The sequence below is a fragment of the Alligator mississippiensis genome, chromosome 1, assembly GCF_030867095.1.
Source record: "Alligator mississippiensis isolate rAllMis1 chromosome 1, rAllMis1, whole genome shotgun sequence".
Lineage (NCBI taxonomy): Eukaryota > Metazoa > Chordata > Crocodylia > Alligatoridae > Alligator > Alligator mississippiensis.
In genome coordinates this window covers 169,595,027-169,621,139 of record NC_081824.1, presented here as the reverse complement: position 1 = coordinate 169,621,139, position 26,113 = coordinate 169,595,027, and the positions used below count along the sequence as shown (strand labels likewise).

Sequence of the window (26,113 nt, the reverse complement as noted above, 5' to 3'; positions counted from 1 at the left end):
CCCCACCACACACATGGGGTAACTTAATTTCATGGCTACAGAGAAGTAGCATCCTGCTGCCCCCGCAGGAACTGGCCCTAGACCAGGGAATAGGAATATTCCTATATTTAAAATGCATTTTAAGTCTTTAAGAGCATGTTAGTTGTAACTGTGGACTTTGTAGCTATGTTGGAACTTGCTTACCTTAGACCAGTTTTGCTGGTTAATGTATACAGGCAACTCTTAGTGCATATATTTCTTGTACCCCCCAAATGCACTTTTGGCAATATAAACTACACTGGCTTTTCAGTGAAGGAAGTATTTCAGTTAAAGGATGCTTTGGATGATATATCCATATCTGTGTTGGCATAAATTAAAATTAAATTAAAATTATAGACTGTGTAGAGAGACAGCAACAAGAGGCTGCCTGAACACAGGGAGCTGGAAGCAACGGCCCAGGAGCACAGTGTCCTCCCCACTGGAGGCAGGGCTACCCCCAACAGGCCTGACGCAGCCCAGCCCAAGGAGCTCCACCAGATGCTGGGTTGTGCCCAGGCACCAGTGGTGGTGGTGTGAGGACAGGCAACCCCTTCCCCTTGCAGGGAGCTGGACACCCTTATTCAATCACTGCCCAGGCTGTGTTTGTAGAGATCTCTGTTTATTGTTTAGAGTACACAGTGAGCGGGAAGCAGGTCTGCCGTTGGGGCAGAAGTGGTTATCGATGCAGCCATGTTCTCTGGGGAGGCAGAGGTGATGGGTGGGGTGGGGGAAACACCCAGAGTCCCCACCTGCCTCAACAGCACAGCAGGAGTCAGGCTGGGACCACCCCCTCTCCCCACCCTGCAGCAGCAGAGTAGAGGTGCTGAAGGAAGGGGGCGAGAGCAGACCCCTCATTCAGGGGCCACTGTGCCTCTGTGTAAAAGGGCCAAATGGGAGAGAACATGGGGGGCAGTGCCAAACAGGATGGATCCTGAACCAATGGTAGTCCCAGCCCTACTGCTGCTGAGCAAAGCCCCTTCTAGCTCAGCCCAGGCCAAAAGGGAGAGGGTAGATGCCCTGGCCATGCATGAAGTGGTTGCTCCCCCCAGAGGAAATGGATAAGAGCCCTGTGGTCACTACTGCCTACACAGCAGCCCAAAGGATGTCCCGGTCCTGGGCAGCTGGGCCAAGGCTGGCTTGGCAGTGGTGCAGGGCACTGCCCCACAGGACAGGCTCTGAGAGGACACTGCCCCCCCCCCCCCCCCCCCCCCCCCCCCCCCAGCCTCCTGGAGGGTTGAAATGGCTGGGTGGAGGGGACTTCCTGGCCTGGGTCCTGTCAAGACTTGGAGGTGGGGTATTCAGGGCAACAATGCCACAAAGCTTTGCTGTAAGGCTGTGCCACACGCATTCACAACCCCTAGTCTTCCTGGGGGCACAAAGCAGCATTCAGCACCTAGCTACTGCATCCTGCAACCAAAAGGGAGAGGAGTTGGGGTGCGGAGGAGGGAGGGGCTGGTCCAAGGCCACGCGGTGAATTAGCAACAGTGAGGGGGGGCAGGGCAGGACCTAGGCAGTTTCACCCTGAGGGGCTCACTGCTTTGGTCAGGTTCATCTTTGGGAAGTGCTGGGATGCTACAGTGGCAAGCGCAGCAGCCTAATGCTTAGGTGGGCTGGGCTGGGCCTTTCTCTAACCCCAAAGACTGGCCATGCTCCCCTCCCCCAGCCAGGAAGTAAACCCAGGGGACCTCTGGCCAATGCCCCACCCTATTTCTCTAAGTAACCCCGAGGGGCTTAGCTGCAGGCAACACCCCGCCCCCCCCCGCCAGGTTTCTGCCCACACCAACGCAAAGCAGCCCAGGGGGCCATTCCCAGTACCCAAAGCTGGCAGGAGTTGCTTACCAAAGTCCAACTAGCGGCAAGAGCCAGTAGAGGAGGGAGAGGCAATGGGCACCTGCAGGCTCCCTCCCCCATCCCCAGTGGGTACTGGCTCCTCCACCTCCTGTAGCTAGGCCATTAGGCCTGCAGGCTCCCAGAGTAGCTGGTCCAAAGCCCACACACATTGCACCCCTACCCACCATCCTCCTGTTGTGGGGAGTAAGCCACATCCACAGCAGGAGAAGGGTCCCCCTCTGGCCTGCCCTACTTCCTGAGCCACAACCCCCTGCCTGGCCATGGGCATGCTAGAGTGAAAGTTCTTGCTAGGAGGAAGCTGCAGACTCAGGCTGGACTGACGTGGGAAGGAGGCAGAGGGGCTGGGAGGGGTGTATGCAAATCAGGGTGAGGGAGGCACTTTGGGGCGGCCCAGCCCACCAGGCATCTCAGACAGCACGGTTCCATCTCTCCTCCTAGCCGCACATCGTCAGCAGCAACCACTGCAGGGGAGGGAAGGAGAAGAGGGTGAATGGGCAGCTTGGGGAAGAGGCTACAGAGCTGCAGGCCGCACCAGGCTCCAACAGAATGTCTGCCCCACAGCTTGGGCACTGCCTCTGAGCACCAAGAGGAGACGGGGCACAAACAACCTACAGCAGAGGCTGTGGTAATGATCCTCCGCACCCCCTCATGCACAAGCCAGTGTGAGGCTGGCCCCTCCCTCAGACAGCTTGATTGAACTTCAGCTCTCCAGCCCCTGAACCTGATGCCTCCTTTTCCCTCCGAGGGCTTCTCTAGGGCAGGTTGAGGAAGAGACAGGCCCCAGGCAGAGTCCATGAGAAATGGGACATTCCCAGGAACCCAGCTCCAGAGCCAGGCCTTCTGTTCACCCCAAGGCCCGAACACTAGGCACAGCACTTACCTCCGTAAGGTTCATCACGGCTGTCCCGGTACCCTCAGGGTCCATGCTGCGGAAGAATCCTGCAGAAGGCAGAAGTGAGTGCTGCATGGGGGTGTTTTCCCTTTATACTTCTTTATCAGAGACCCACGCCCCTGAGGGCCCTGCCTCCCTCATGCCCCATGGTTAGCAGCTGGCTGTCCACCTCATTTTGCACTGAGAACAAGGGGGATTCTGTTATAGGCAGCTTCTGGTTGGCATGCCTGTCCCCAAAGTACTGACAACCAGCCTGCCTCAGGCTGGGGCACCTGTAGTTTGAAGCTAAGCAGGGTCAGGCTGAATCAGGACTTGGATGGGAGACATCTGGATACAAACCCAACCCATGGTCCTGAAGGCATAACCCTGCTGTAAAGAATGCTCTACTCTTTGAGCCAGTCCTAGCCTATAGTGCTCTAAAGGCTGTGGTGCTGGAAGGGGCAATAGCAATGACTCCATAGAGCGTGCCATCCTCTCCAATTCCACCCAGCAAGATGCTCTCATAAGGAGCTGCTTTTCATTTCATACTCTTTAGGGGCTACCTGCCTCTAGGCCAGATCATAACACTTGGCTTCCCTGAGCCCCTGGCTGGAGATGCTGCTGCATGCAGCTGCTCCCGGAGCTGCCACTTACTGAACATAGCCTCCAGCTTGACCAGGCAACAGACGAAGTTATCGAAGTCCACACCCAGGCTGGCATCAGTGTAGCGTGCCACCACCACCTGATGCAGCTTGTTGTTCAGCTTGAAGCCTGGCAGGCAAAAGCATGGGTAGCAGTTAAGAGGGCTACAGCTGTGGGGGTAGGAACCTCCGAGCAACAGCAGAGAAGCAGGTCCCAGCCCATGCAGGAATAAGCACAGATGCACTAGAGGACACTGGCTTTATGGTCACAACCCCTTTGCCCAGCCCCTCTGCAGCTGGGAAACCCACCCAGCTTCTTTCTGTCAGGGGCCAAGGTGCCAGACCCCCAACCAAGAGACCAGAAGTTCTTGCATCAGCTGTTCTGTGCCTTTCAGCTACTATGGTGGTTTCTGGATAGTGGAGGGTACTCCCACAGGGCAGGGAACAGGGAGGCCCCAATGTTGTGCTTGCACCAGCTGCCAGGGACTTCCCTGAAGGGTCCAGGCTCCCCTCCCCAGGCTGGGGTCTCACCTGCTGATTCCAGAGCCAGGCGCATCTCATAAGAGCTCATGGTGCCCGACTTGTCCAGGTCATGCTGGCGGAAAATCGTCTGCAATGACAGTCTCAGAGTTCAACCTGGGCAAGTGCCTCCTCCTGATCCCAACCCCGATGGCCAAACACCCTCACCATAAGTGCAGCATAGAGGCATGGACCTTGCTCCAGCACTTCCTTGCCCCCCTCCTTACCAGCCAGCTCCGGATCTTGTTCCACAGGATCTGGAACTCCACAAGGCCCAGGCGTGCGCTGCCATCTTTCTGGGGAACAGAGTCAAGGAGAGGTAGGAAAGGGCCAAAGTCTCCCTGGTTAATCAAGATCCTAGGCAAGACTGACTGGGGTGCAGGGTCCTCCTACACTGCCAGGCTATGGCTAAATGGGCACTATGCCCCCACCTGGAGATGGCTGCATTTCTGCAGCACTGTGCCTATGTGGTATATGCCATGTTCTGAGACCAGTGAGTTTGCAGAGCTGTGCTGGCACCTGCTCCCCCTCCCCATATCCGACAGGCTGGTGCAAAGCTGGACTGTGGAAGGGGCCCAGCATCATCTCTTCACTCCTGCAGGCTCCTGCCTCCTTCGCAGTGCTTGCAGTGCACAGACCATGGTAGCCACTGATTTCTGTTTGTGAGCCCTAACCATTTGGCAGCATGAGGCAGGGGAGCTCTGCTCCACTGTAGAGAGCTGGGGAGAACCTGAAACATCCTTCCTCAGCCCTACTGGAGGGCTGGGTCTAGCCATGGACACCACCCTCAGGGACAGCCTGTACCAAGCCCTGTGTCAGAGTATGTCTGCCTGGGAGGCATGGGATCCTGGCCTGGTGTGCATAACAGCAGGTAGGGGATGAGGGGTGGGGCACACTTTTTCACACAGGGAAGGCAGACCTGAAACCAGAGTGCAGCTGGGCTCTAGGCTGGCAGAGCTCAGCTCCTGGGACTCAGGAAAAGCCAGATGTTATGCCCTATGAGACAGCCAACAGGCCAGGCCAGGTGCCTTGTAGCCTACTGTGCTCTAGCCTGTGGTCTAGATCTGACCTCCCCCAGAGGGGGAGAGGGGTACACAAAGGATATCTGGCAGGAGTGGTGCAGGCCCAGGGGATGCCACTGTTCTTCTGTTTATGGCATCTGAGCCAAGCCTCAATGACTAAAAGCACATACTCCCCCCACTCCCCACAGGGAAAAGCTGTCTCTGAAAGAATGAAGGGACACTGAGGAAGCCTGCAGAACAGCTTCTCCCCCAGCAGACAGGGCTTAGCAGGAGGATACGTCCATCAGGTTGACCATGTTGCGGCAGGACTCCATGCTGAACCCGTCTGTCTTCAAGTCTTTGTCTGAGGGCAGGCAGGGGGAATGAGACTGTTATTCACTTTCACAGAACAGATATTCCCCCCTTCCTCCAGCACAGGATGGTAGGAGGGGCAGCACTTACGCCTGGAAATGACTCTGTTCAGAATAGTCTTGAGCTCGAAGACACTGATTTCCATATCCTGCCAGGAGAGCACAGCATTAACGATACCAACAGCTTTCCCAGCCCTAGGGGACTGGAGAGTCCCCCAGTCTCTCCTCCTCCTGAAAACCCACCACTATGTGCTGGCCCCTGCCTGATATCTGCCATTGCCAATGGAGACCTGCAGGTTTGTGACACTTCGTTTTGGGCAAGGAAGGCAACTGTCCCTCTGAGGTGGCAAGAAATGCTGGGATAGGGCAAGAGACAAGGCTCAGGACTTGGGTGCACTGCCCTCAGCTGGCTATGGGATGTGCCCACCCAGCCAAACTGAGGGACACACATCCAGTGGGGCTGAAATGAGTGCTGCTCCCCAGCTCTGGAGATCAGTGCTTTCCAGGTCAAAGCGTGCCTCCCCGGGCTCATTCAATGCCTAGTGCCAAAGGGCACGGTCTTGATGGGGCTTTCTGGGTATTCCTGCAAATGCTCACTCCTCTGCTTGTGTGATGCGGGGCACCCCCTCCCGGCCCCCATACACCCAGGGCAGGAATAGTCACCTCTCCAGCCAGCTGCCTGAACATGGTCCTAAAGCCGTCCTCCACATCATCTTCAGAGATCCCTTCCTAGGGCAATGCAGACCCAAGGGGAACAGGTTATTGAACAAGGTCTGGGTTCTCCCCTCCTGTTAGGATGGGCTGCCCCTTCTCTTAGGCTCTAGCAGACAACTGCCAGGAGAAGGAGCTCTCTGCCTGCCTCCCCACACTGAGCTTTGGTCCCTTGCCCTCCACCCCAACTGTGCCCCGATCTCTGTCTCCTAGGCCAGTGTTTCTCAACCTGTGGGTCGCAACCCAAAACGGGGTTGCAAGAATATTTGAAAGGGTTGTGAACAATCACAGAAAAATGTAGGAAAGCATGGGTTTCCCTCTTGCAGGCTGGCAGTGTTCCAGTCCTGCAAGGGGCTGCTTGGGCCTGGGGGGAGTGGGACACGGGGTACCACATGCATGTGCGTGTGCATACATGCGCGTGGCAGCCAGGCAGGGTGGAGAGCAACTCCCGCAGCTCCCCACAAGTAAATCTATGGGGTGGGGGAGCATAGGTAATACATGGGGTGCGGGGCATGTGTCTCCCAAATTTGTGTGGGCACAGGGCTGCAGCTTGGTTGGACCAGCACAGACAGGAACCACCTCCGTGGCCCAGTGGGTGGGTTCCAGTGTGGGGTGGGTGGAGTGAGGCAACGAGACTAGTTGCTAGCAGCTGGGCCATGGTGGTGGGATAGAGCCATGGCCTGGAGTACAAGCGGCTGGCAGTGGGAGGAGGTGAGCCCAGCATGGGTCGTTCCATCCGTTACTCCTTGTGCTCCTGGCACAGTGGCTGGTATGGGGTTCATGGCAGCAGCAGTGGCAGCAACTAGTCTCTCTGCCCTGCTCCATCCTCCCATGCTGGGACCCACCCTCTGAGCCACGGAGGCGCCTCCTGCCCATGCTGGTCTGGCTAGGCTGCAGGCCAGTGCCCACACAAATCTGGGGGGCACATGCCTCCCCATACCCTACACCCTGCCCCTTCTGCCCCACACACCCACCCCCAGCCCCAGCCCCCAACCTGGGGGCCTGGTGGTGGGGGCAGTGGGTTGGGAGGTGAGGGGCACCAGCAGGGCAAGGGAGCAGTGGGTCAGGAGTGAGAAGCATCAGTAGGGCAAGGGGGCTGTGGCTTGGGAGTGAGGGACACCAGCAAAGCCAGGGGGCTGTGGGTAGACTGGCCATTGATGTTTACAAATGGGTCCTGGTACAAAAAAGGTTGGGAACCACTGCCCTAATCCACCCTACTGTCCTCCGACTGCCAGGCCTCTGCCAATGGAACACATCCGGCTCACAAGGCAGAGGCATTTCGGTCACCTGCAGGTGGCCCCAGCTGGCACTTCCTCCACACACACACTCCATGCCCCACAGTGCTGCCCACAAAGGCTCACAAGGGTGTGGGTCCTGACATGCTGTGTGAAGGTTTTGGGAGAGGTGGGGTTTTTCTTACCTCATCAGCAAGATCAGCTGAGATCTCCTCATCTAGCTCCCTGGAGACATGAGAGGAAGACACAGTGAGTGGGGAGTATGTGCCAGCCAGGAGGTAGAGGGGTTGGTTCTCCATAGGCTTTGGGGGAGTCCATGTGTAGGAAACCATGGCTTTTGGGTTCTGCTGAATTAGACAGGTCAGGAAGTTTGGGAAGAGAAACCGCAGGAAGGTGATCCTATCTCCAAACATTCCTGGAGAGGGATCCATACACCCTCACTTGGGGAACCCCTCGCACCCCTGACCTGAGGGGAGGTATACACTGCAAGATGGGTAGGGAAGGCTTGGAGCCTCTGCTCTAAGAGGCTAGTGGGGCTCCACTGTTAGGACCCTGACCTGTTTGACCCTGCCCCCTCTCCCACTATCCTGCTGGGACCCTTCCCTCTGCAAGGGAGTTGCAGAATCCCCCCTGGTGCAGGACACCTCCTCCCCTAAGCCCTTGCATCTCAGCAGATGCTGGAGAAAACACCACTCCCAGCCAGCTCCATCCAGGTACCACCAGAGTGTGCTCACATCATGTGTGGACTCACTCTGTGTCTGACTGCTTCTCGGTGAAGACGCGCAGGACGAAGTCGGCTTCCTGGTGTGGCTCGAAGGTGGAGGGCACGATGATGTACTCGCCGGGAGGCAGCTGGATGTGGTTGCTCACCTCCCGCAGGTTGATGAAGGTCTCTGACCGCGCGCGGGATTGGTTCCGAAGGAAGAACTCCTTCTTCATGTGCACGTTCTGGCAGCCCTGGGACTGTGGGACCAGAGACACCTGTGAGCGATGGCCCAGTTGTGAACAAGCAAGGCTGTGCCGGGATGCCTGGAGCACCAGCCCTGTGCAAGTGCCATATGCATTGCTCTGGCACCCATGACCAACCCATATGCAGCAGGGCAACCCCCCTCATCCTGGCCAGGAATGATTTTGAGGAGCTGAGCTCTGCCCTGGGCTCCAGACTGGCACAGCTCCATGACCTGGTTAACTGAGCACTTGTCTCTCAATGGTGACTAACACCATGACCACTAAGTGAAAATATGAGTATGCCTATGTCCATACATTGTGCTGGGCTGTTACCACAGGTTGAGCAATCTTTCTACCCTTCCCCCAACCTGAGCTTGTGAACAGCTCTACCCTGGGGCACCAGGATGGAGTGTTTCTCCAGGGGCAGTGCAGGCTCTGGTGCCCCATCTGCTGCCAGCCCAAGGAAGGCCTGGGCAGTGATTGCCCTAGAAAGGGAGGGCAGGTTGCCAGAAGTGCTGGAAGGCTGAGAAAGGACACTTCTCGACCCAGGGCATGAGGTTGGTTTGGAATGGGCCCAGCTGGTTGAACTCCAAAGTCCAGGCCCTGAACTGACTCCTTCCTACCAGGCCTAGCACTCCTTGTCACACACACTCTGGTGGTGGGATGGATAGCTCTGGACGTACCTCCTCAGGGACCTGCGGAGAGAGGAGAGGCTTATTAGGAGATGTGTGAAAGGACAGCAGAGTCCCTGTCCCCATGTGCTTTAAGGGGGGAAGGGGTGAAGGTTATCCCACAAACTCCTGCTAGGCAAGGGAAATGGCTGATGTGACCCTTTCCCTTTCACTCTCTGGAGTTTGACGGGCCCAGCCCTCCATGAGATGAGCAGGGCATGCCAAGAGTGCTGGGTGGGGGTGTGTGCGGGGGCTTGGGGAGGGTTACCTCATAAACAGCAAAGCCAATGGTGTGCATGTCGCCCCCCACGCGTCGCTCCTTCCGCCGGTGTTTCTGCATCAAGGCCACCAGGAAGCTGCAGGCCAACTCGTTGTCCCCAGGGTCGTCGTCCTCTTCCAGGAGCTTGATCTTGAACTGGGGGTTGATCCAGAATGTGGCTGGGGGAGGTGGGAATGATGCACTCAGCATGACCAGGCCCTGCAGCCCCCTGCCCCATTGACCCTGCTGCCCCCAGGGGAAGCTGTAGAGATCGTGAACTCCTAGCCCACAGCCTGCTCTCTGCCTGCCAGCCACCTACCCCTGCTCCTCAGGCTCAGACATGCTGGGCTCTACATGTTGCTTCTCCCCAACAGGCTCTTTAGTGTCAGCACAGGAACCAAGCCACCCCACTTCCCCAGCCTGCCACCCCTTCTCCCTGCTGAGAAGGTCACTGAGGGAAGGGACTGGGGGCGGAGGCAGTACCTGGATGGTTCCTGCAGCCCCCGGCAGTGCTACCCCGGCGCCACGTGCCCTCATACAACTGTGTGTGCCACTTGCTCACGTCGTCCTTGGTCAGGGCATCAGGGCTGAGGTTACAGATCTCCAGTCTGGAGAACTCCCTCATGAAGTCCCGGAAAGACATCCTGCATAGCAGGTGGGAGAGAAGAGACTGAGAGACACTGGAGAGCTGGGAGATTTCTGTAGGAGGAGCTTCCAAATTCAGAGGCTGGTTCCCTGGCTGGCCATACCCTCAGGAGACTCCCCCACCTTTCTGAGCCTTAATCACCCTCCCTTCCTCTGGCTGCGTCTCCCTCCCACCCTATGTTCCCTTTTCAAGAGCCTCAGGTTTTTCAAGAGAAGCTTAGGGGACATGCTCAGGGCAGCCCACTCACTCAGCTTACACTGTCTGATCCAGCAGTGACTGACCCAGCACTGGCTATTTCCTCCCTGCCCTCTCCTACCCAGTAATGCTAAGCACAAAAGGAGTTCCTGTGCGTCCATGGGCACCAGCTGGCATAAACCTGTTGGCTTCTTCAGTAACACAATTGATCAGATTGGGCTCAGGGAGGGTGAAAGTGAGGAATCTCACTGACTGTGCCCAGACCCAGATGTAGGCTCCCTCCACAGGGCTGCATATGCAGAGCCCCCACTGCCAGTCCCTCAGCACCAAGTCCTTCTGCACAGGAACAGGCCCAACAGAATTTTCTTGCCATCATGCCGAGCCTGGAATCCAGGCTCTATCGGGAACCACCTAGCAGTGGGTTGGACACTGGCCTGAAGGAAAAGGACTGCGTGTGGACAGGCCATGCCAGGCCCTTGCATGGCTGCTCATGTGCTCTGGGGACCAGTTAGGTCAAGGTGTCCAGTGAGTGTGTTGGGGGGCTGAAGGGAGCAGGAAAGAATTATGAGCCTGGGAAAAGGAGGGGATGGAGAAACCTGGCCAGGTTCCCAAAGTCTTAGAGATCCAGCTAAGAGTGACGGAGTCTGTAAGACCCGAGAACCAGATCCTGGCAGCCCCATCACAGGTCCAGCATGGGTGCTGGCTCCCCCTTCCAGCACCCTCCTCCCTCTGCAGCACTCACCAGAACTCTCCATCTTCCATCTTCAGCTGCAGCTCCTCTTGGTCACTGGGGTCAATGTTGTTCCACTCAGAGGAGCTGGGAGGGCAGGAGAGAGGCAGTGAGATGGGAGATACTAACATGCCTCAGCAGAAGGTACCTCAGAGTCTGCCCTTGGATGGTGCTACAAGGGGCATCCCAGACTGCAAACTTCCCCTTGGCTCTGCCATGCAAGTGCCCTCTTCAGACCCTGCATGATGAGACCTTCCTTCTATCAGTGACAGCTAGGTATGCAGCAGAACGATCAGATCTAACTCACCCGTCGCTCCATGCTCCGGTCCACTCCACCTGACCCCAAGGGTTCCTGATGCGGATAAGCTGTTCCTGGCGCCCACGGTAGTTCACCTGTCAGAGGCCAGGAGTCAGAGGTCAAACTCATGTCACTGGGAAGCTATTTACATTTCTCTGTTTGTCCCAGGCAGCCAGACTCACCTCCTTAAAGCCTGTGACAGAGTAAGCATGACCCTTTACCAGCTTCTTGAAGGTCACTGCTTCCATATCAAAGGCACTTGTGATCTGAAGGCAAAACACAAAGCATTGGGTTGACTTGGAGCATGGGACAATGTAGATTTCCCTGACCAGGCTCATCACCACCTCCTTTAGCTAGGAGATACTGGCATGCTCCCTCAGAGACACCTCAGTCCCCCAGGCTGCTTCAGCATTAGAAAGGGGCAAGGACCCATTAGTCAGCATTTTAGACCCACCAATGAGAGCCAGTCTGTTGAATCCTTTGGCTGCTATCAGCTAGCACACCTACTCTTGGGTCTGAAATGACTATTAGAGAATTACATTTGTATGATGAATATTAAGGAAGAAGAGCTCTTCAGGCTCAAGAACACTAGCAACACAAGATCAAATGGCTACAAACTGGCTATGAACAAACTTAGATGAGAAACTGGGAAATTTTTATCTAGCAGGAGTGATGCTTTGGAACAGTTTTCCAAGCCAAGTGGTGGGGGGCAAAGAACCTGCATCGCTTTGATGGAAGGGGTGGTACGATAGGACAGGGAGTTCTGGCATGCCAATCGTGTGTGTGTGTGCGTGTGTGTGTGTAAGTAAGAGTTTGTGATGTTAAGTCAGGTACTTGCAGTCCCTGGGGAGGGATGGCGGTGTATAAAGGTAGCTGTGGTAGTGTTATGTTCACAGGTTAACAATTACCTGTGGGTAGTGAGGCATGATAGTCCCAGGCCTCAGGGACTTTGCTGACTGCAGATGGAGGGTCAGGAAGGTTCTTTTGCCCTTTGTGAATGCTACTGGCTTCTGGGGAGGGGGTGTTCTGCCTTCCTCTGAGGCACTGGGCTGCTGGTCACAACTAGGGCTGGGGGGGTTGACTGGGATGTGCTGATGCTTCTGCCAGTACTGTGTTTAGAAAACTTGAAGGTTCCTGTCTAGAAGCTCTTGAACTTCTGCTCAAAGTCCTTCTAGTCAGTAGATCTGAGGCCAGGAAGGAATAGTTCCTCTAGGTCAGATTGACAGCTACTGTGGGGTTTTCTCTCTTCTTCTGTAGTGTGCAGCATGGTTGTTTCTGAAGGATATTCTGAGTATACATTAACCAACTGCTTCACTGTTTTTGCACTAGCAAGGCACTGGCAGTGCCCTTGTTTCCCCTGCTATTATTTAGGGCATGCTGTAGGACACTGTTGATGTTTTGGGTATTATCTCTGTAGCTGAGAATGAAGGATTTGCCGTGCGGATTTAGAGATTCCTTTGGTTAACAATTGCCAGTGGACGCAGGGGTCAGGATTCAATGGCCCAGGAGACCCCTTCCAGTCCTGTGTTACTACCTACACTTGATTAAAAAAAAGCATTTGGGGGTGCCCAAGGCACAGTGCTGAGACCTAACCAGTCACAGGGGGGTGCTGCTGTCCAGGGAGACTACAGGCTTCTGCAAGCATTGGTCCAGTGGCCCAGCCTTTCAGAGTGAGATGGAGTGCTTGGCATACTGGGAGCTGCAGTCTCCATGCTAGAGGTGCAGGTTGGAGCTGCCTTTGCTACACTGGCAGCAGTCCTTGGGCTCCTGGTAGACTGCAAGAGGTGGCTTGGCTGGGTAGTTTATCCCTCCTTTCACCACAGCAGCTGAAAATCATGGTGCAGCAATGGTTGAAATAGGTTATGCAGGCCTGGAGCAGGGGTGAGGAAATGGCCTGGGGAGCTGGTGCAGGGAGCTATTCTACTGGCAGGGAGTCCTTGCATATCCCCTGGGAGGCTTGAGCAAAGAGGCTCTGGCCCCTCTCCCTAGAGGCTTGGGGTGATACACTCCAGCAACAGGAGTGGCAGGACTGTTTTAATTTATGGCCTCTGCGTAGAGGTCCAGTAAGCTTGTGCTGAGGCACTCTCAGCACAAGGGGGCACCACACACATGCTTGCTGTTTTGATACCTTCCATCATTGAAGAATGAGGGGTACAAATGGTCTCTCAGCACCCCGTGGTTCACTGTAGGACAAGACCAAATTCCCCATCATGGACACCCACAGGGGGTCATGACACTGCCTGAGCCCTGGCTCTCTCTGCCCCAGGCTCAGCCAGGTGCTATGCTGTGTCCAGCCAAGGGATCTGGGTGGGGCATGGTCCATCCAGCTGAAAGATCTGTGATGTGGACCTGGACGTAGATCATTTCACACCTGGGCTCCAGGCTGCAGAGGGAGAGTGCAGGGAGCAGGCCAGCCTTAGCGCCTGTGGGGTTAGGGGTGTGTGTGGGGAGGTTGTGGTTCTAAGCTCCCTGCAGCCCCTCATCAGGGGAGGGCAGGGAACAGGGGTGCCTCTTACGTCAATGGAGCAGCCGAGCAGGGAGCCTCTCTCCAGTGCCTTGCGGATGACCCTGTCTAGGGTAGAGGGTGGCCGCTTGAGGTCGTACATTTCTGCCACGCCGCCGGTGAAGTCCTCAAAGCCTTCTGTGGTGCTGCCCCCTGACAGGGCCTCATAAGAGCCATTCAGCCTGCACACCAACCGGACACCGCCAGGGGCATTAGCAGGATGACCCTGACAACACTGGGTTCCCCCTGCTGCTCCTAGGGAGTCCTTCAGGGTCCCAGGCCAGCAGTGGTAGGGGAAATAGCCCTCTGGAGAAGACAGCCACAGAACAGGATCTCCCCCCCATCCCCACTCTCCCTGCCCCAGACTTGCTCCCCATGTTGCCCCTCCTTCCCGTCAACCCCTGGCCTCCCTGCCAGCACTCACTTGGCATAGGCTTTCTCCAGCAGGGCACTCCAGAATTCAGTGCACTCTGCTGAGTGCACAAACACCAACTCCCCATCCTTGGTTGGTAACCGGTCGTCAACCACCACATCCACCCACTCGCCGAACTGCCAGATCTGCAGCGGGAGGAGGAATGGGGTGAGCAGGGCATGGCCGAGCTGCCCGGTGTAGGGGACAGCTGCAGAGCTTGGGGCTGAGGAGCCCCATGCTGACTCAGGAGAAACAGACCCCCGGAGGAGACCTCCATTCTTAGGCCTGGACCCCCCCAGTAGCCATTCCCAGAGGCAGTGGGCACTAGCTCCTGCCCTGGAAGTGAGAGGCAGTGCTGCCCTTAGCCCTACCTGGAAATGGAAGATGCCTGCATACTCCTCCTGGAAGCTCTGCCCATGGGGCACCACACGATGCAGGAGCTCTTCGTTGAGTGTCAAGGAGCCAATGGCAGCCAACAGCCAGCAGTCACCTGGGGAGCAAGGAGCTGGGGTCAGGCCCTCACCCAGCATACAGCTGCCCCCTGCCGGGTCACTGTGACTTTCAACCTCCTGCCACTCCCTGAGGTAGACTCCTGCCTCTGCTTCCCTCCCTCACTGGGCAGCTCTATATGGGATCCCCTAATTCAGGGGTGTCATGGACATAGCCCATGGACTGGATGTGGCCCATCGAGCCCCACTGTCCAGCCCCCAGTGCTGCCCCTCGTTCTCAAGTTAACTCACATGTGGTATGCATTGGACCAGGCCCATGCTGCACATGGCACCAGCATGAAGCCAGTCTGGGTCCTGCACTGCACACAGCACCTGTGTGGGGCCAGTCCGGGACACCCCCCCCCACCAAAAATGCCATATCCAGTACCCACGGGGCCTGTTCTGGGGCAGATGCCACAGGCAGCGTGGGTCCTAGACCTGCTGGAGTGGGTGCCATTTGCAACTTGTGTTCCAAACTGGCTAGAGTGGGTGCTGGATCCAGTGTATGAAGAGGTGGGGGCCTATGGGCCCAATCCAGAACATAGAGCCTGCCCCATGCCATTCATCCAGCCTGTGGACCAGTTCAATGCCACTCATCTGGCCAGCAGGGCCTGATGAGTTTGACAGCCCTGCTCAGATACAATTAAAAAACCAGCTGCATCCCCAACAACCCTGATGCAGAAGGGGTCAACAGGGACTGATTAGATCCCAGAGGTGGTTTCCCACAGGATTATGTGCAGGGCACTGGTGACCCCATTGCTGACTCTGTGGGAGCAGACGGATGAGTGCTCCCTCTCCCTCTTTGCTCCACAAGAGTGGTCTAAGTGGCATCACTGTGACCTGGGGGATTATGCAAAGATCCCCACCTCCATTATCATGCAGCCCCTATGACTGAGCTGGGTGGGCATGGTGCCCAATGGCTTGCCCCCCTCTCAGACTTCCATCCTGGGAGGAGAGGGGCTCTGGGAAGGCCAGGAGCTGGCAGGAGGAGAGGGGAGGCAGCGTGTGCCAACCCCAGGTGCTCCTGTCACTCAGGGACGCACCCGGCTGCAGGGTGTGTGGGGGTGGAACAAGAGCAGTGAGCAACCAGGGGTGGGAATAGCATGAGGGGTCAGGAAGAGGAGGTGCCTGGAGACATGGGAGACAATAGATGGGAAATGCAGTCCAGGAGTGGAGGCCGAGCAGGTGAGCTTTTGACAGAAGAACCAGGCCAGAATCAGAGCCCCTGGATGGGACGCTGGGACAGCCCTGAGTTTTCAGATCCTCCTGTGAATGCTAAATATAGGCATGGCATCAACTCTCTCACCATTATTGTCACAGCAACCCGAAAGCCACAGCCTGCCTTCTTTTTGTGACTCAGCCCCTGGCAGCTGACACAGTTTCCTGCTTGTGCTGAGGCTGGGCCTGGGCTAACTGTTCATGCCACGCACCTCAGTCAGATGCCCCTGGAAACAGTGGTGCTGGGAGGCTGGGGGGACACCAGGGAGGGACTGCCCATCACCCAGATCTGCTGGGGCCCCACAATCCTTGCTGGCAACTCCTCCCCTCTTCCAGGCTGTGGGCCTCCTACCACTTCTACCATTACTGCTCAGTTCTGACCCACAGCCCTCTCCCGCCGCCCCACACACACACACCTTGCCATGCCAGTCTTAGGCCTCCCACCCAGCTCTGCTGAGGCCCCTCACTCCTGTAGCCCTCCTGTTACCCCAACACAGCTTGGACTCCCAGTGGTACCGGCAGTAATGGTGGGGCACGCTGTGCGGGAGCTGGGGCTCAAGGACCCCCCTCCCACAGAACTGTGCAGCTCATCTTTGTGTGCCACAAGCAGGCTCCAGCTGCTGTTGAGCTCAGCAGGAGGTAACCCTGAGGCATGACAACTTGGGCATAGGAATAACTCCCGCAGCCCCTGAAGCATGGTCCCCACAGCAGCTGAGCAACACAGCACCACTGCACACAGTATTAGGAGAGGGAGCAAGGTAGATGTCGTGTTTAATTCAGCCTGCCTTTGAGACCCACCTGCTTAGGCTGTATCTAACTCTTACTGCAACTGCCCCACTCTTTCCTACTCCACAGCCTTAGATCTGGCCTACTTCTTCTCAGTCTGCACTTCCAGAGTCATCCTTGGGCTGTCACTGCTGCTAGCACTGCCCCTTGGGTCAGCCTGGCATTGCCCCTTCTGCAAGAGTCTTTCCCTTGGCTCCCTTTCCCCATGGCACCCAGTACAAGACACCTTTCTTTGCCTTTAAGGCTCTTCAAAGCTTGGTCTTGCCTTAGCCATCAACCCTGATACATTACTTGGACATCAGTCCTGCCTCCTGTGCTCTGCCAAGGGTGCCAGCCCTCACTGCTCACTGCCACCATCTTCCTCCCAGCACCTTGGTGCTCCCTCCCACACCACCCCTAGACATAGAAGCAACTCAGTCCTCCTTCCAATTCACCTTTGCAGGGAGGCCCACCAAGCACTCAGTGAGTTGCTGCCACTGACATTGTCTCACCCTGCAGAAGTTTATTGCAATCACTGGCTGCGCCTTGTCACCAGCTAAGCCACAGGCCCTGGATCATTACGGATTGGGACCTTTAGGAACTACCAGGTATGCGAAACACTGAAGCAGAATCCATCTTCTTCAAGATAACAGTCCTGATAACAGCCTTCAAATACCCGAAGGGTAATTATAGAGAGGATGAACACATTGTTCTCTGGCCCTAGGGCAGGGGTGGCCAACTTGGGACACAGGTGCCACAAGTGGCATAGGCAGCCTCTGTGTATGGCACATAGTAGACTGGGGACGGGACAGGCAGCACGGTGGCAGAGAGTAGAAAGCTGAGCAGCAGATTGGGAAGGGAGTGCAGGGAAGGAAGCAGAAAACACAGCATCAGATCAGGCAGGGGAAGGGGATCAGCCCAGCACTTGGGAAAGGTGCGGAGCTAATTTGTGGCATGCCTGCCAAAAACACTGGTGCCCCTCTGCAGCAAGGGGAAGTTAGGTTGGAGATTAGGAGGAGCCTCCTGACTGTGAGGGTGGTCAAGCACTGGAACAGGCTATGTAGAGAAGCTGTGGAGTCTCCATCCCTGGAAATTTTGAAGACCTGGTTGGATAGGCACTTGGCCGGAACGGTTTAAGTCAGGGCCAATGCTACCTGGAGTAGGAGGCTGGATAAGAGGACCTTGTGAAGTCCCTTCCAGCCTTACTTTCCTGTGACCTCAGTGAGATCTCACCCAGGAGGTGTTAGGAATAACAGCCACTGCCATCCCACCCTTTGCATAGGGCTAAGTGGGTGGGGAGTCCGGGCTGCATGGGAGGGGTATTTTCAGATGGAATCAGGACTCCGGGGTCATGGGGGATTTAGGAGGGCAGAACTGAGTGAGCTGGGCTGACGCTTGGTCAGAGCCCTGGCGTAAATATGTCAACTCCTGGGGAGAGCATCCTGTGAAACACTATCTTAGCAGTCCCCTGGCCCTGCAAGCCTCGCTGCCAAGGTCCCACACATCCCTCAAGCAACTCTGCATTGGGGAGGACCCCACCTCCCCATCTGATCCATTCCCTATCTGCCCCTCATACAACACCTCAGCCCTCCCAAGCCCCAGCTGGTCAGAGGACAGAGCTGGACTTACCCAGAGCTCCCTGGCAGATATCTGTCCTTGTAGCACCTCCAACAATAAACTGGGGGTCATCCACGATTTCCTGTTGGGGAGAGAGAATCAACTATGGGTCCCTAATCTCACCAGGATCCGCTCTATAGTCCATTTTTGCACGTGGCCTCCTGTACAGGGGAATGATGTGGGTGTGCAGCACCCTGTGACTTTGGTACTGTACCCTTTGTACCTTCCCTGGACTCTGGTTGGGGAAAAGGGCTTGGCTATGACAGTCCCATGGCTACACAAACTCCAAAGGGGTCAACTGGGAAAAGCTCGATAGCCTTCTGATGTTGAGACATGGGGACCAGGTCTGAGAGAGTCCCCATCTGTAGCAGTGACAATAGGGATCACCACCCCGAGGGCCCCCCAGTCCCTGCAGGTCATATGTTTCTACCCCTGAGTGAGTGCAATTCCATTCAGAGGGGGGCAAGGGCAATGCAAAGAGTAGCCTCCGCATTTCATTGCCCAGCTCTGCTGACCCAAGAAAGGGAGCTTGCTTGAGATGGCGACAGGTTGGCAGGGTGCAACCTTTTCCTGGATAATGGCATCTGACATCCAAGGGAGGCAAGGCCCTGAGCAGGCAGAGGGGGCGGGGAACTGGGCAGACAGGGGAACAAGACTTGTAGTAGGCAAGGGGACTGTGGGTTGTCATCATGTTAATGAGGGGCCTCCTTGGGATAGGCACTTACCGATGGGCGCTTCCAGCGCACCCCCTGGGTCTTGCCAGAGTGTGGCCCCAGCTCCTTGAAGCCAAGGACAGAGGGGACAGCTGGGAATTGAGGGTCCTCAAAGAGGGTGCCGCTCTCCAGACACTCCTGCTTCAGGGTGTCATAGTCCTGGTTGAGGTACTTGATGGAATTGTGGTGCTTGCCAACTCCCTCTGCTCGCAGACGGTCCCTCTGCAGCCGGGCAGCGATTCCCCCGAAGGGCATCATGGTGCCACTGACCAGGCAAAGGTGGCACCAGCTTCAACACCTTCCCCTAGGTTACAAAGGCACCTTTAGACAAGCTGGGCACAACAGTATGGGGGGGTGGGATGGCAGGAGAGGTGGGGAAGGGTCTTCCTACGAGGACCATACTTGCTGCAGGAGGTTGGGCTAGTTAGAGAAGGCAAGGTTGGGATCTAGGCCATTAATTTAACAGGCAGGAAATCTCTTTCTCACCTAGGACTCAACTTCCCCCTTACTCATGGTTCTAAGGAAGCCAAGGTGGCAAGTGTCCAAGCCAGGGCCGGTCTGCAGTGCAGAAGGAACCCTGGAGCAGTCACACGCTGCTAGGGGCCATTCCCAAACTCCATGTTCTGCTCAAACACTGGCACTGCTGTTTAGAGAGGGGCCTTGGCTGTTAGCTCAAGCTGGTCACACATCCATTCTCATTAGTGCTCTGTCAAACAAACCAGGCTGGGAGCAGAAGGGGAGGGCAACTCTGCTGACAGCAACACAGAGGGATTTCCTGTGAAGGGGCCAGCTGAGCACACTAATAAAAGATATCAGATTTACCCAAAGAACCTTGTCTGCCTATGCCCTTAGACCAACACAGCTGCAACCTATACCCAAGAATCCCAGGCACTTTGCTCCCTGCTCTTTCTACATCCAAAGCATCTCTCCTAGTGTCTGTAACCACCAGCCAGGACTTTGGGCAACATACTTCCCATAGCCCCCTTCCCTACAGCACCTTTTGCTGGCACGGGGCAGGGACTTGGGCAGTCTGGTGCTCCCCTTGTCCTGTTTCCTAGCTCTCCCTTCAGGTTGTTGGTGTTTGCATGGGGCGAGGGCAGCAGTGCTGTTTCTCCCAGAAATGAACTAGTCTGAGACAAGAACAGGTATGTCCAAGGAGAGGCAGCGGGAGTGTCTGCTCTTGGGTTCCACGTGCCTTCTCCTCACTGGGAGGTGACTCACTGTTTGCTCATGTGAGGGCAACACATGGGGATGGTGTGGGGGACACTATTCATGAGTGGAACTGTTGCTATCTCCACAGGAGCAGTGCAAGGCTGGGGGAGGAGGGGCAGCCCTTCCCAAGCTAGAGGGAGTGACTCAAGTATGGCTCAGAGCTGTGAGCACACAGGATTTTGGGAAAGTGCCGCTCCCTCAAGGAGATGGGGGGCTGCCTTCTACCAAGGCAGTGCCCCCCACACTGAGAAGTACTAACAGGGGTTGAGGTGAAAGGGCACATGGGTGCACACACAGCGGGATGTGACATATCCAGCCCCCAAGCCCTTCTGGACACTAGGCTACAGGGACTGGGGCTCTGTCCCAGTTCTGGAGTGGGCAAGGCCATTACTGGGGACAACCGATATCCCTTTGCCAGATCACGGGCCGCACCAGCCCTTGGGAGTGCACTCTGTAATGCATCAGTCCTTGGGCGGCCTGTCCCAGAATACCAGCACAGGCCCCACAAATAGGTTAAGCTGGGTGCATGCGAGCCAAACCCTGTCCTCCCTTGCTAGGACTCCGACCCATTGTGTTTTTGAGTTAGTGACTGATGGTAGAAGGCAGAAGTGTCCACTGCAGCAAAGCAAAAGCCTGCAAAGGCCTTGTCGCTGAAACACTTAACAAGCAGTTCCAACAAGGGGGTTTTCGGTTTATGTGACAGGCCACAGGACACTGCTCTGCCCCATTCAACAAAGTGGGCTGTAACCCAGCACACTGCTCAGAGATGCATCACGCCCTACTCTGGGATGGCAGACAGTGCAAGAGTCATGGCAGAACATACTGCACGTAACCAGGAGAGAGGCTGGCTGATACAGCCAAGGCCCATCTCTGAATGTTGGCTGGCACCAGTGCCCAAGAAAGTCACGGAGCATCAGTTAAAATATCATCCCTATTGGGAGTGAACACCCTGCTCCCCACCCCAAAATTCTGGCTCCTCTTCCTTCTTCAGGGTGACACCCAGCCAGGCCAGCAGTGGGACCCTGATGGGACTGGTTCATGCACCTGCTGCTTCCTGTTGCCCCACACCACATCTAAGATGTTCTTCCAAACTAGGGAGCTAGAAATCCTGCTCATGGGGAACTTGTCATAACCTTTCTGATGCCAGCCAGGGTCTCTGTTCCATAGGCACTGCTGCCAGAGCTCTCCAGGGTAGGAGGGGACCAGACACCAGCCTACCCAAGGCTACCATGTCACCCCCACTATTGCCTACACACCAGAGAGAAGTTGGAGCCTAGTTGCTGAGACTTGCCGTCTGACCCTGGAGTTATCAGGAGTAAGTGAAAGGCACTGCCAAGCTTGGGCAGCTCTTGCTGGGTCCCACTGTGCTGCTGCTGGGGCCTCGTCTGAGCTAGAAACTGGGTCCTGAAGCAGACATAGGGCACACACAGCTCCCTGCCCCTTCATGGTGCTACTTGTGTCCACCCAGATGTTCACTGAGGTCAGAGGGAGGGAGCCTGTCCCCTTCCACCACTGCCTTAGCCCTGCCCCCCACTACCCTAAGCACCTGGTCCCTTTCTCCCCAGGCAGTACCATCTCTTCTCACCCTTTTGCCCCTACCTACCACAATCCTCTGCCTTCCCTATCCCAAGCCCCCAGTGCCACCCCTGATGACACAGCCCCAACACCCTTGAGAACCCAAAACCATCATCCTCTCTGCACAAGTCCTGCACCTCCTGTTCCCTTGGGCTGACTCCTCCTATTTGAATGGCAGGGCAGGGCAGGGCCCAGCTAAGCTGAATGAAGGGCAATCCCAGACAGTCATCCCTGCTGTCTCCACTTCCTACCTTGCGGTTTCCCCTACTTTGAGCCTCCTCGTGCTCTCAGGCAGGCCTGTGCAGCCCTGATATGGGTGTGTGCATGCTCTTAGAGGCTTAGTTGTTCCAGAGATCTTCTTCCCTGGCACTCCTAGCCCCTCTCCTCCACAGCACTGGGAGCACTGTGTGCTCCCTTCTGACTCCTGCACAGCCACTGGCTGGCAGTAGCTTGCCTATGGACTGACCCCACAAGGGCTGGCAGTAGCCCTGATGGTAGTACTTAGGCTCAGTACCACAGGAAATGCTCTGTGGGTTTGACTACATCTTGGTGAAGCCATAACAGGCCTTGAATCCTCCCCTGTGGCTTACTGATGATCCCATCAGATAAGGAAAAAATATAACTGGCAGTCATCTTTCAAGCACCACCAGCTGGGCGACACCAAAAATGGCCACCACTCCCTGCCATGCAGTACTAGTCCCTATAATACAATCTTCCCTCTCCTTCAGCATGTGGTGAGTACCAGTGAATGTCTCTGGGACATCCATCACCTGCTGAGCCAACACTTCCTCATGAGGCAAAGGTGAGGAAGGCCATGCCAGTGAGAGGGACCCTCCTCCCCCAGGGAGGCTGTTTCAGGCTGGCTGTAGCCTCAGGCAGGCTTCCCTGTGATGGCTATGCTCAGGACACATTTTCTAGCTTCCCTTCACAGCCAGGATATGGCAGAACAACCACAGGACCAAGCATTTCTGCACAGCCTGTGCCTCTGTGTTAGCTAAAGCACCAGCAGCTACACCTAGCAGTTGCTTCTGAAGCTCAGCCCCATGCACTGCCAGGACCACAGACACTCTTGAGCTGTGGCCAGCAGACACGGTCATCCCTTGGGCACTGCAGGGGTTATTATTAGTCTTGTTACTCAGAGTAGTTCAGAAGGTCCTGGTGGCTGCTGTGCTCACAAAGGAACAAAACAGCTGCTGACTGGGGAGGCTACCTGAGCACGGAGGGAGAGAAGAGTATTTCAGTTTTACTGGGGCCCTGGTGCCAGCTGGGCAAAAGCAGGCAAAGGCAAAGGATTCACACAGGCTGGCAGTGCTGGAACCAGTAGGTGCCCAGGGTGAATAGAAGGATGCACATTTCTGGCCTGTGCTTCAGAAAAGCACAAACCAACAGCCCGGCGCTGTGTGAAATGTTAGAGCAACCACAGCACCAGTTGGGCAGGCTCTCCTCCCTAAACTCCTGCCCTCAGCCATTCTAGCACACTGCACATGGAGAAGCATGGGGCCAACAGGGGAGGGGAGCACAGGTGCCCTGTTTGCCTGGCTTGCCAGAAACTTGCCCCATGAAAGGACCAGTCCTTCCAAACCCCAAATGTGCCCACAAAGGCCTCTCTGCTACTTCCTCCCAGAGGCTGCCTGCAGACAAACCAACCCTAAGCTAACTCCGGGTTTGTTCAGCCCCCAGCACTGAAATGAGCCCAGCCACACTGAGGCGTAACCTTTGCTGAGCCTCACTGTGCAGAGGACTCCTAGGTTCATGTCCCAGCTCTGCCAGAGACCCTCTGCATAGCCTTGTGTCTGGCCACTGTGCCCCTCTGTGCCATGTCTGGGGTCAATAGCACATGTGCCCGACCCCTCTGTGCCAGGGCTGGGCTTCTCTAGTCTCCCTGAACTAAAGGGGACAGTTCAGTGGTTGCCATCAATTCCCACCAGCCAGGTCTTGCCCCCATTCCAGCCAGCTGTCTGGAAAAGCCCTTCCAGATGGGCTAATTCCCCTGAAGGGAACAGACCCCAGGCTGTGAATGGTGGGTGCCCTGTACACTGCCAACCATGGAAGGGCTCCAGCAGAGACACCTCTGCAGGTGCACAGAAGCCAGTGCTGGACAGTCCCCACTGTTCCAGGGAGAAGCCTGGCTTTCTGCCCTAATCACAGAGGCGCACACATACTAGGTGCCTGGCTGGATAGTAGCCACATGGCCATGCTGAGCTGACCAGGTTGCCTAGGAGACTGTCATCCCTTTAAGCCCCTGCCCATGCCTGTCATGCGTAGGTGGCATGCAGTGCAGCAGAGCGTGGCCAAAGCGAGTGGGGCAGCTTTGACTCTGTGCCAACACTCACGATTTGTATCGAGGACCTGTTGCAGTGCAGTCATCCCTGCCTGAGCTGGGAGACTATTAAGTTTTTGCTGTAACAACACCGGGACCATCACTCAGAGGAGAGACATGTAAAACTCCCACGTGGCTAGAAAGTAAAAGGAAACTTGGGACTGGCTTGGTTGGGCCCTGTTCATTCCAAAAGGAGACCCGACGTGGCTCAGCCCACCCAGAGGAGCCCAGGTACTAATTGCGTTTACGCTCAAACCTAACCTAAGTCCCCCATGCCCACTGCACCCAGTGAAGTATCAAGAACTACCAAGGTCTATATGACAAACTTTCCTTCCAACCCCTCACCCCTCCGGTGTTCACATCCCATTCATATAAACATACATCTGGACACCTGGCACCAAGATACAGCCACCTTGGCAGTGCAGCATGCCAAAAAGCAACACAATATGCAAAAGGATAGAGCAGGAACCTAACCATGGCTGCAGGGAGAAGGGAGGCAGGCCTAATGCAGATCTACAGGCTGAGATATGGCCAGACCAAGGAAAATCCCCAGGCCTGTTTCCCAGAAGTGGAAGCTGCAAAGAGGCTGTGGCCCCAGATATGTGGTATATTACAGAGGAAAAGGCACTGGTGCAGAGAAAAGTGTCCTTGGGGATCTCCAGGGCCCACCCCAGCCGATAGCTGTGGAGCAGGAAAGCTGTATCTTGTAAACACCATGAACGGCAATGTTTCCACTGCTCTTCCAAGCCCAGTGACCTGCAGGCTTATTTGTGCAGGGGACCTGCAACAGCCCCCTCAGCTTCAGCATCTGCTGCCAGAAGCAAAGCCCACTCCTATCCTTCCAAAGACACAAAATTGTCCCCAGCCCTCCCCCCACCACAGTGGGGCTCCTCTCCAAGATGGGGGCATGCATGAGAACAGCAAAGTTGATTATCGGGACCGCACAAAGTGGGTGGGAGGAAGCGCCTGCCAAAATTTCCCCACCCAGGACTCTCCGGAGCTGGCACCCCAAGGGCACCTCTAGGCAGCGGAGGGGGCCAGCTTCAGCAGAGGGAGTAGCTCTGTCCCAGCACAGCTCCTGTGGGGCTAAGGAACATGCTGTACCCCCACACCCAGCCTGGGATCCAAGGCAGGTTCAAGCACCTACAGCCTCTGCAGACTCATAGGCACCAAGAGTAACGCATGGGCTGGCTCCAGCCCAGACCCCTCCCAAGGCTAGGTACCAGTCTCGCCAGGAGGGGTGGGGGGTGTGAAGGCTGACCTGTGGGGTGTGCCCCTCCTTTCCTGGTAATGCCAACCTGCACCACAGAACCCCACCCGATGGCCTGCGAGTCCTCTTCTCCCCCACCCTAAACACCTCCAGCTGGGGGCCAGGGCAGGGGTCCCTGGTGCCAGGGGCACTGCCACTGCCCAAACTCACCTGCTGGCCCCACCGATACCAAGGAAAGTGAGTGCCCTGGCAGAGCCGCTGCCAGCTCCGGCATGGGGCGGGGTGGGGTGTGGCAGAGAGGGGAAGAGGGAGCTGAAGTTAGCCCGTTCTTGTGCTGAGCCTTTAAGCGGATCTGAGCTTGGCTGCTGCAAGGGACAAGAAGCTGCGAGAGTCACTTACTGCGTGGGCTCTTCCCCGAGGGGGGCCTGCGCTTCCCTCACTCCTCTCCTGGCTTTCCTGGGAGCCTCCCTACCCACAGCTCATGACTGCAGAGCTAGCTCAGCTGCCCTGGCTCTGCAGGCAGGAAGGTGGGGTTTGGCCTGGCAGGATGTGCAGGCAGCTCAGATTGAGTGAGCTGGAGAGGAGGGGGAAGGGCAGGGAAATTAAAGGCACAGCAGCTGCTGTAAGCCTTTGGCCTCTTTCTTCCAGGCCTGGAGCCTTGCAGGAAGCCAGGCCCGCCCTTCCCTGCCTCCTCCCCCAGGCAGCCTTGCAGTGTACCAGGGACAAAGAGCCGGCAGATCCTGCTCTCCTCTCCAGCTGCCTTAGGCTAAGACTCCTGCTGCAACAACAGCCTTCGGGGCACCAGTTAAAAGGATGCTTGCTCCAAAATGGAGGAGCCTGAGCCAGCAATGGACTGGGAGAGGTTGGCCCTGGGGGTCAGAAGAAGTCAGTGGGCTTCATCTTGGGTTGAAGGGAAAGCTTAGACCTGCCCAGATCCAAAAGCACAGGATCCAACCCTGGAGTGAAGGTGAATCTCCATCACTAGCGCAGGGATCTGACACACAGTGGGGTAGCCAGGAGGGGACAGTCAGGCAAACCATGGCCTTGGGCAGTCTTCTACCTGGCATGGTATCTTCAGTGCAGTTGCAAACATTGTTCATTCCTCCCACCCTCCC

The 26,113-nt window shown here is 56.3% G+C and overlaps 1 protein-coding gene across 1 annotated transcript; it reads right to left on the bottom strand.

Annotated features, from left to right (window-relative positions):
• Positions 1-620: 620 nt before the first annotated feature.
• On the bottom strand, positions 621-25,544 carry CAPN11 (calpain 11). The gene is made up of 22 exons (XM_006271904.4): positions 25,398-25,544; positions 18,694-18,985; positions 17,981-18,050; positions 14,252-14,370; positions 13,893-14,026; positions 13,482-13,650; positions 11,148-11,231; positions 10,975-11,060; positions 10,680-10,754; positions 9,580-9,740; positions 9,106-9,275; positions 8,850-8,861; positions 7,970-8,181; positions 7,404-7,443; positions 5,936-6,001; positions 5,364-5,421; positions 5,201-5,265; positions 4,128-4,196; positions 3,913-3,991; positions 3,395-3,511; positions 2,750-2,808; positions 621-2,330 (listed from the first exon to the last, which is right to left on the bottom strand). Exons 2-22 carry the CDS (start codon positions 18,937-18,939, stop codon positions 2,304-2,306), a joined length of 2,118 nt encoding a protein of 705 aa, XP_006271966.1. The 5' UTR covers positions 18,940-18,985; positions 25,398-25,544; the 3' UTR covers positions 621-2,303.
• Positions 25,545-26,113: the final 569 nt, after the last annotated feature.

What these genes read in the sequence shown, in the direction of transcription:
- CAPN11 (XM_006271904.4), bottom strand. Translation starts at nt 18,939, where the DNA reads ATGATGCCCTTCGGGGGAATCGCTGCCCGGCTGCAGAGGGACCGTCTG. An exon ending in ATGGAAGATGGAGAGTTCTG is followed by an intron (nt 9,741 to 10,679) that starts GTGAGTGCTGCA and finishes CCTGCTATGCAG; the next exon opens with GATGTCTTTCCGGGACTTCA. An exon ending in ACATGGTCAACCTGATGGAC is followed by an intron (nt 4,197 to 5,200) that starts GTATCCTCCTGC and finishes TCTGTTCCCCAG; the next exon opens with AAAGATGGCAGCGCACGCCT.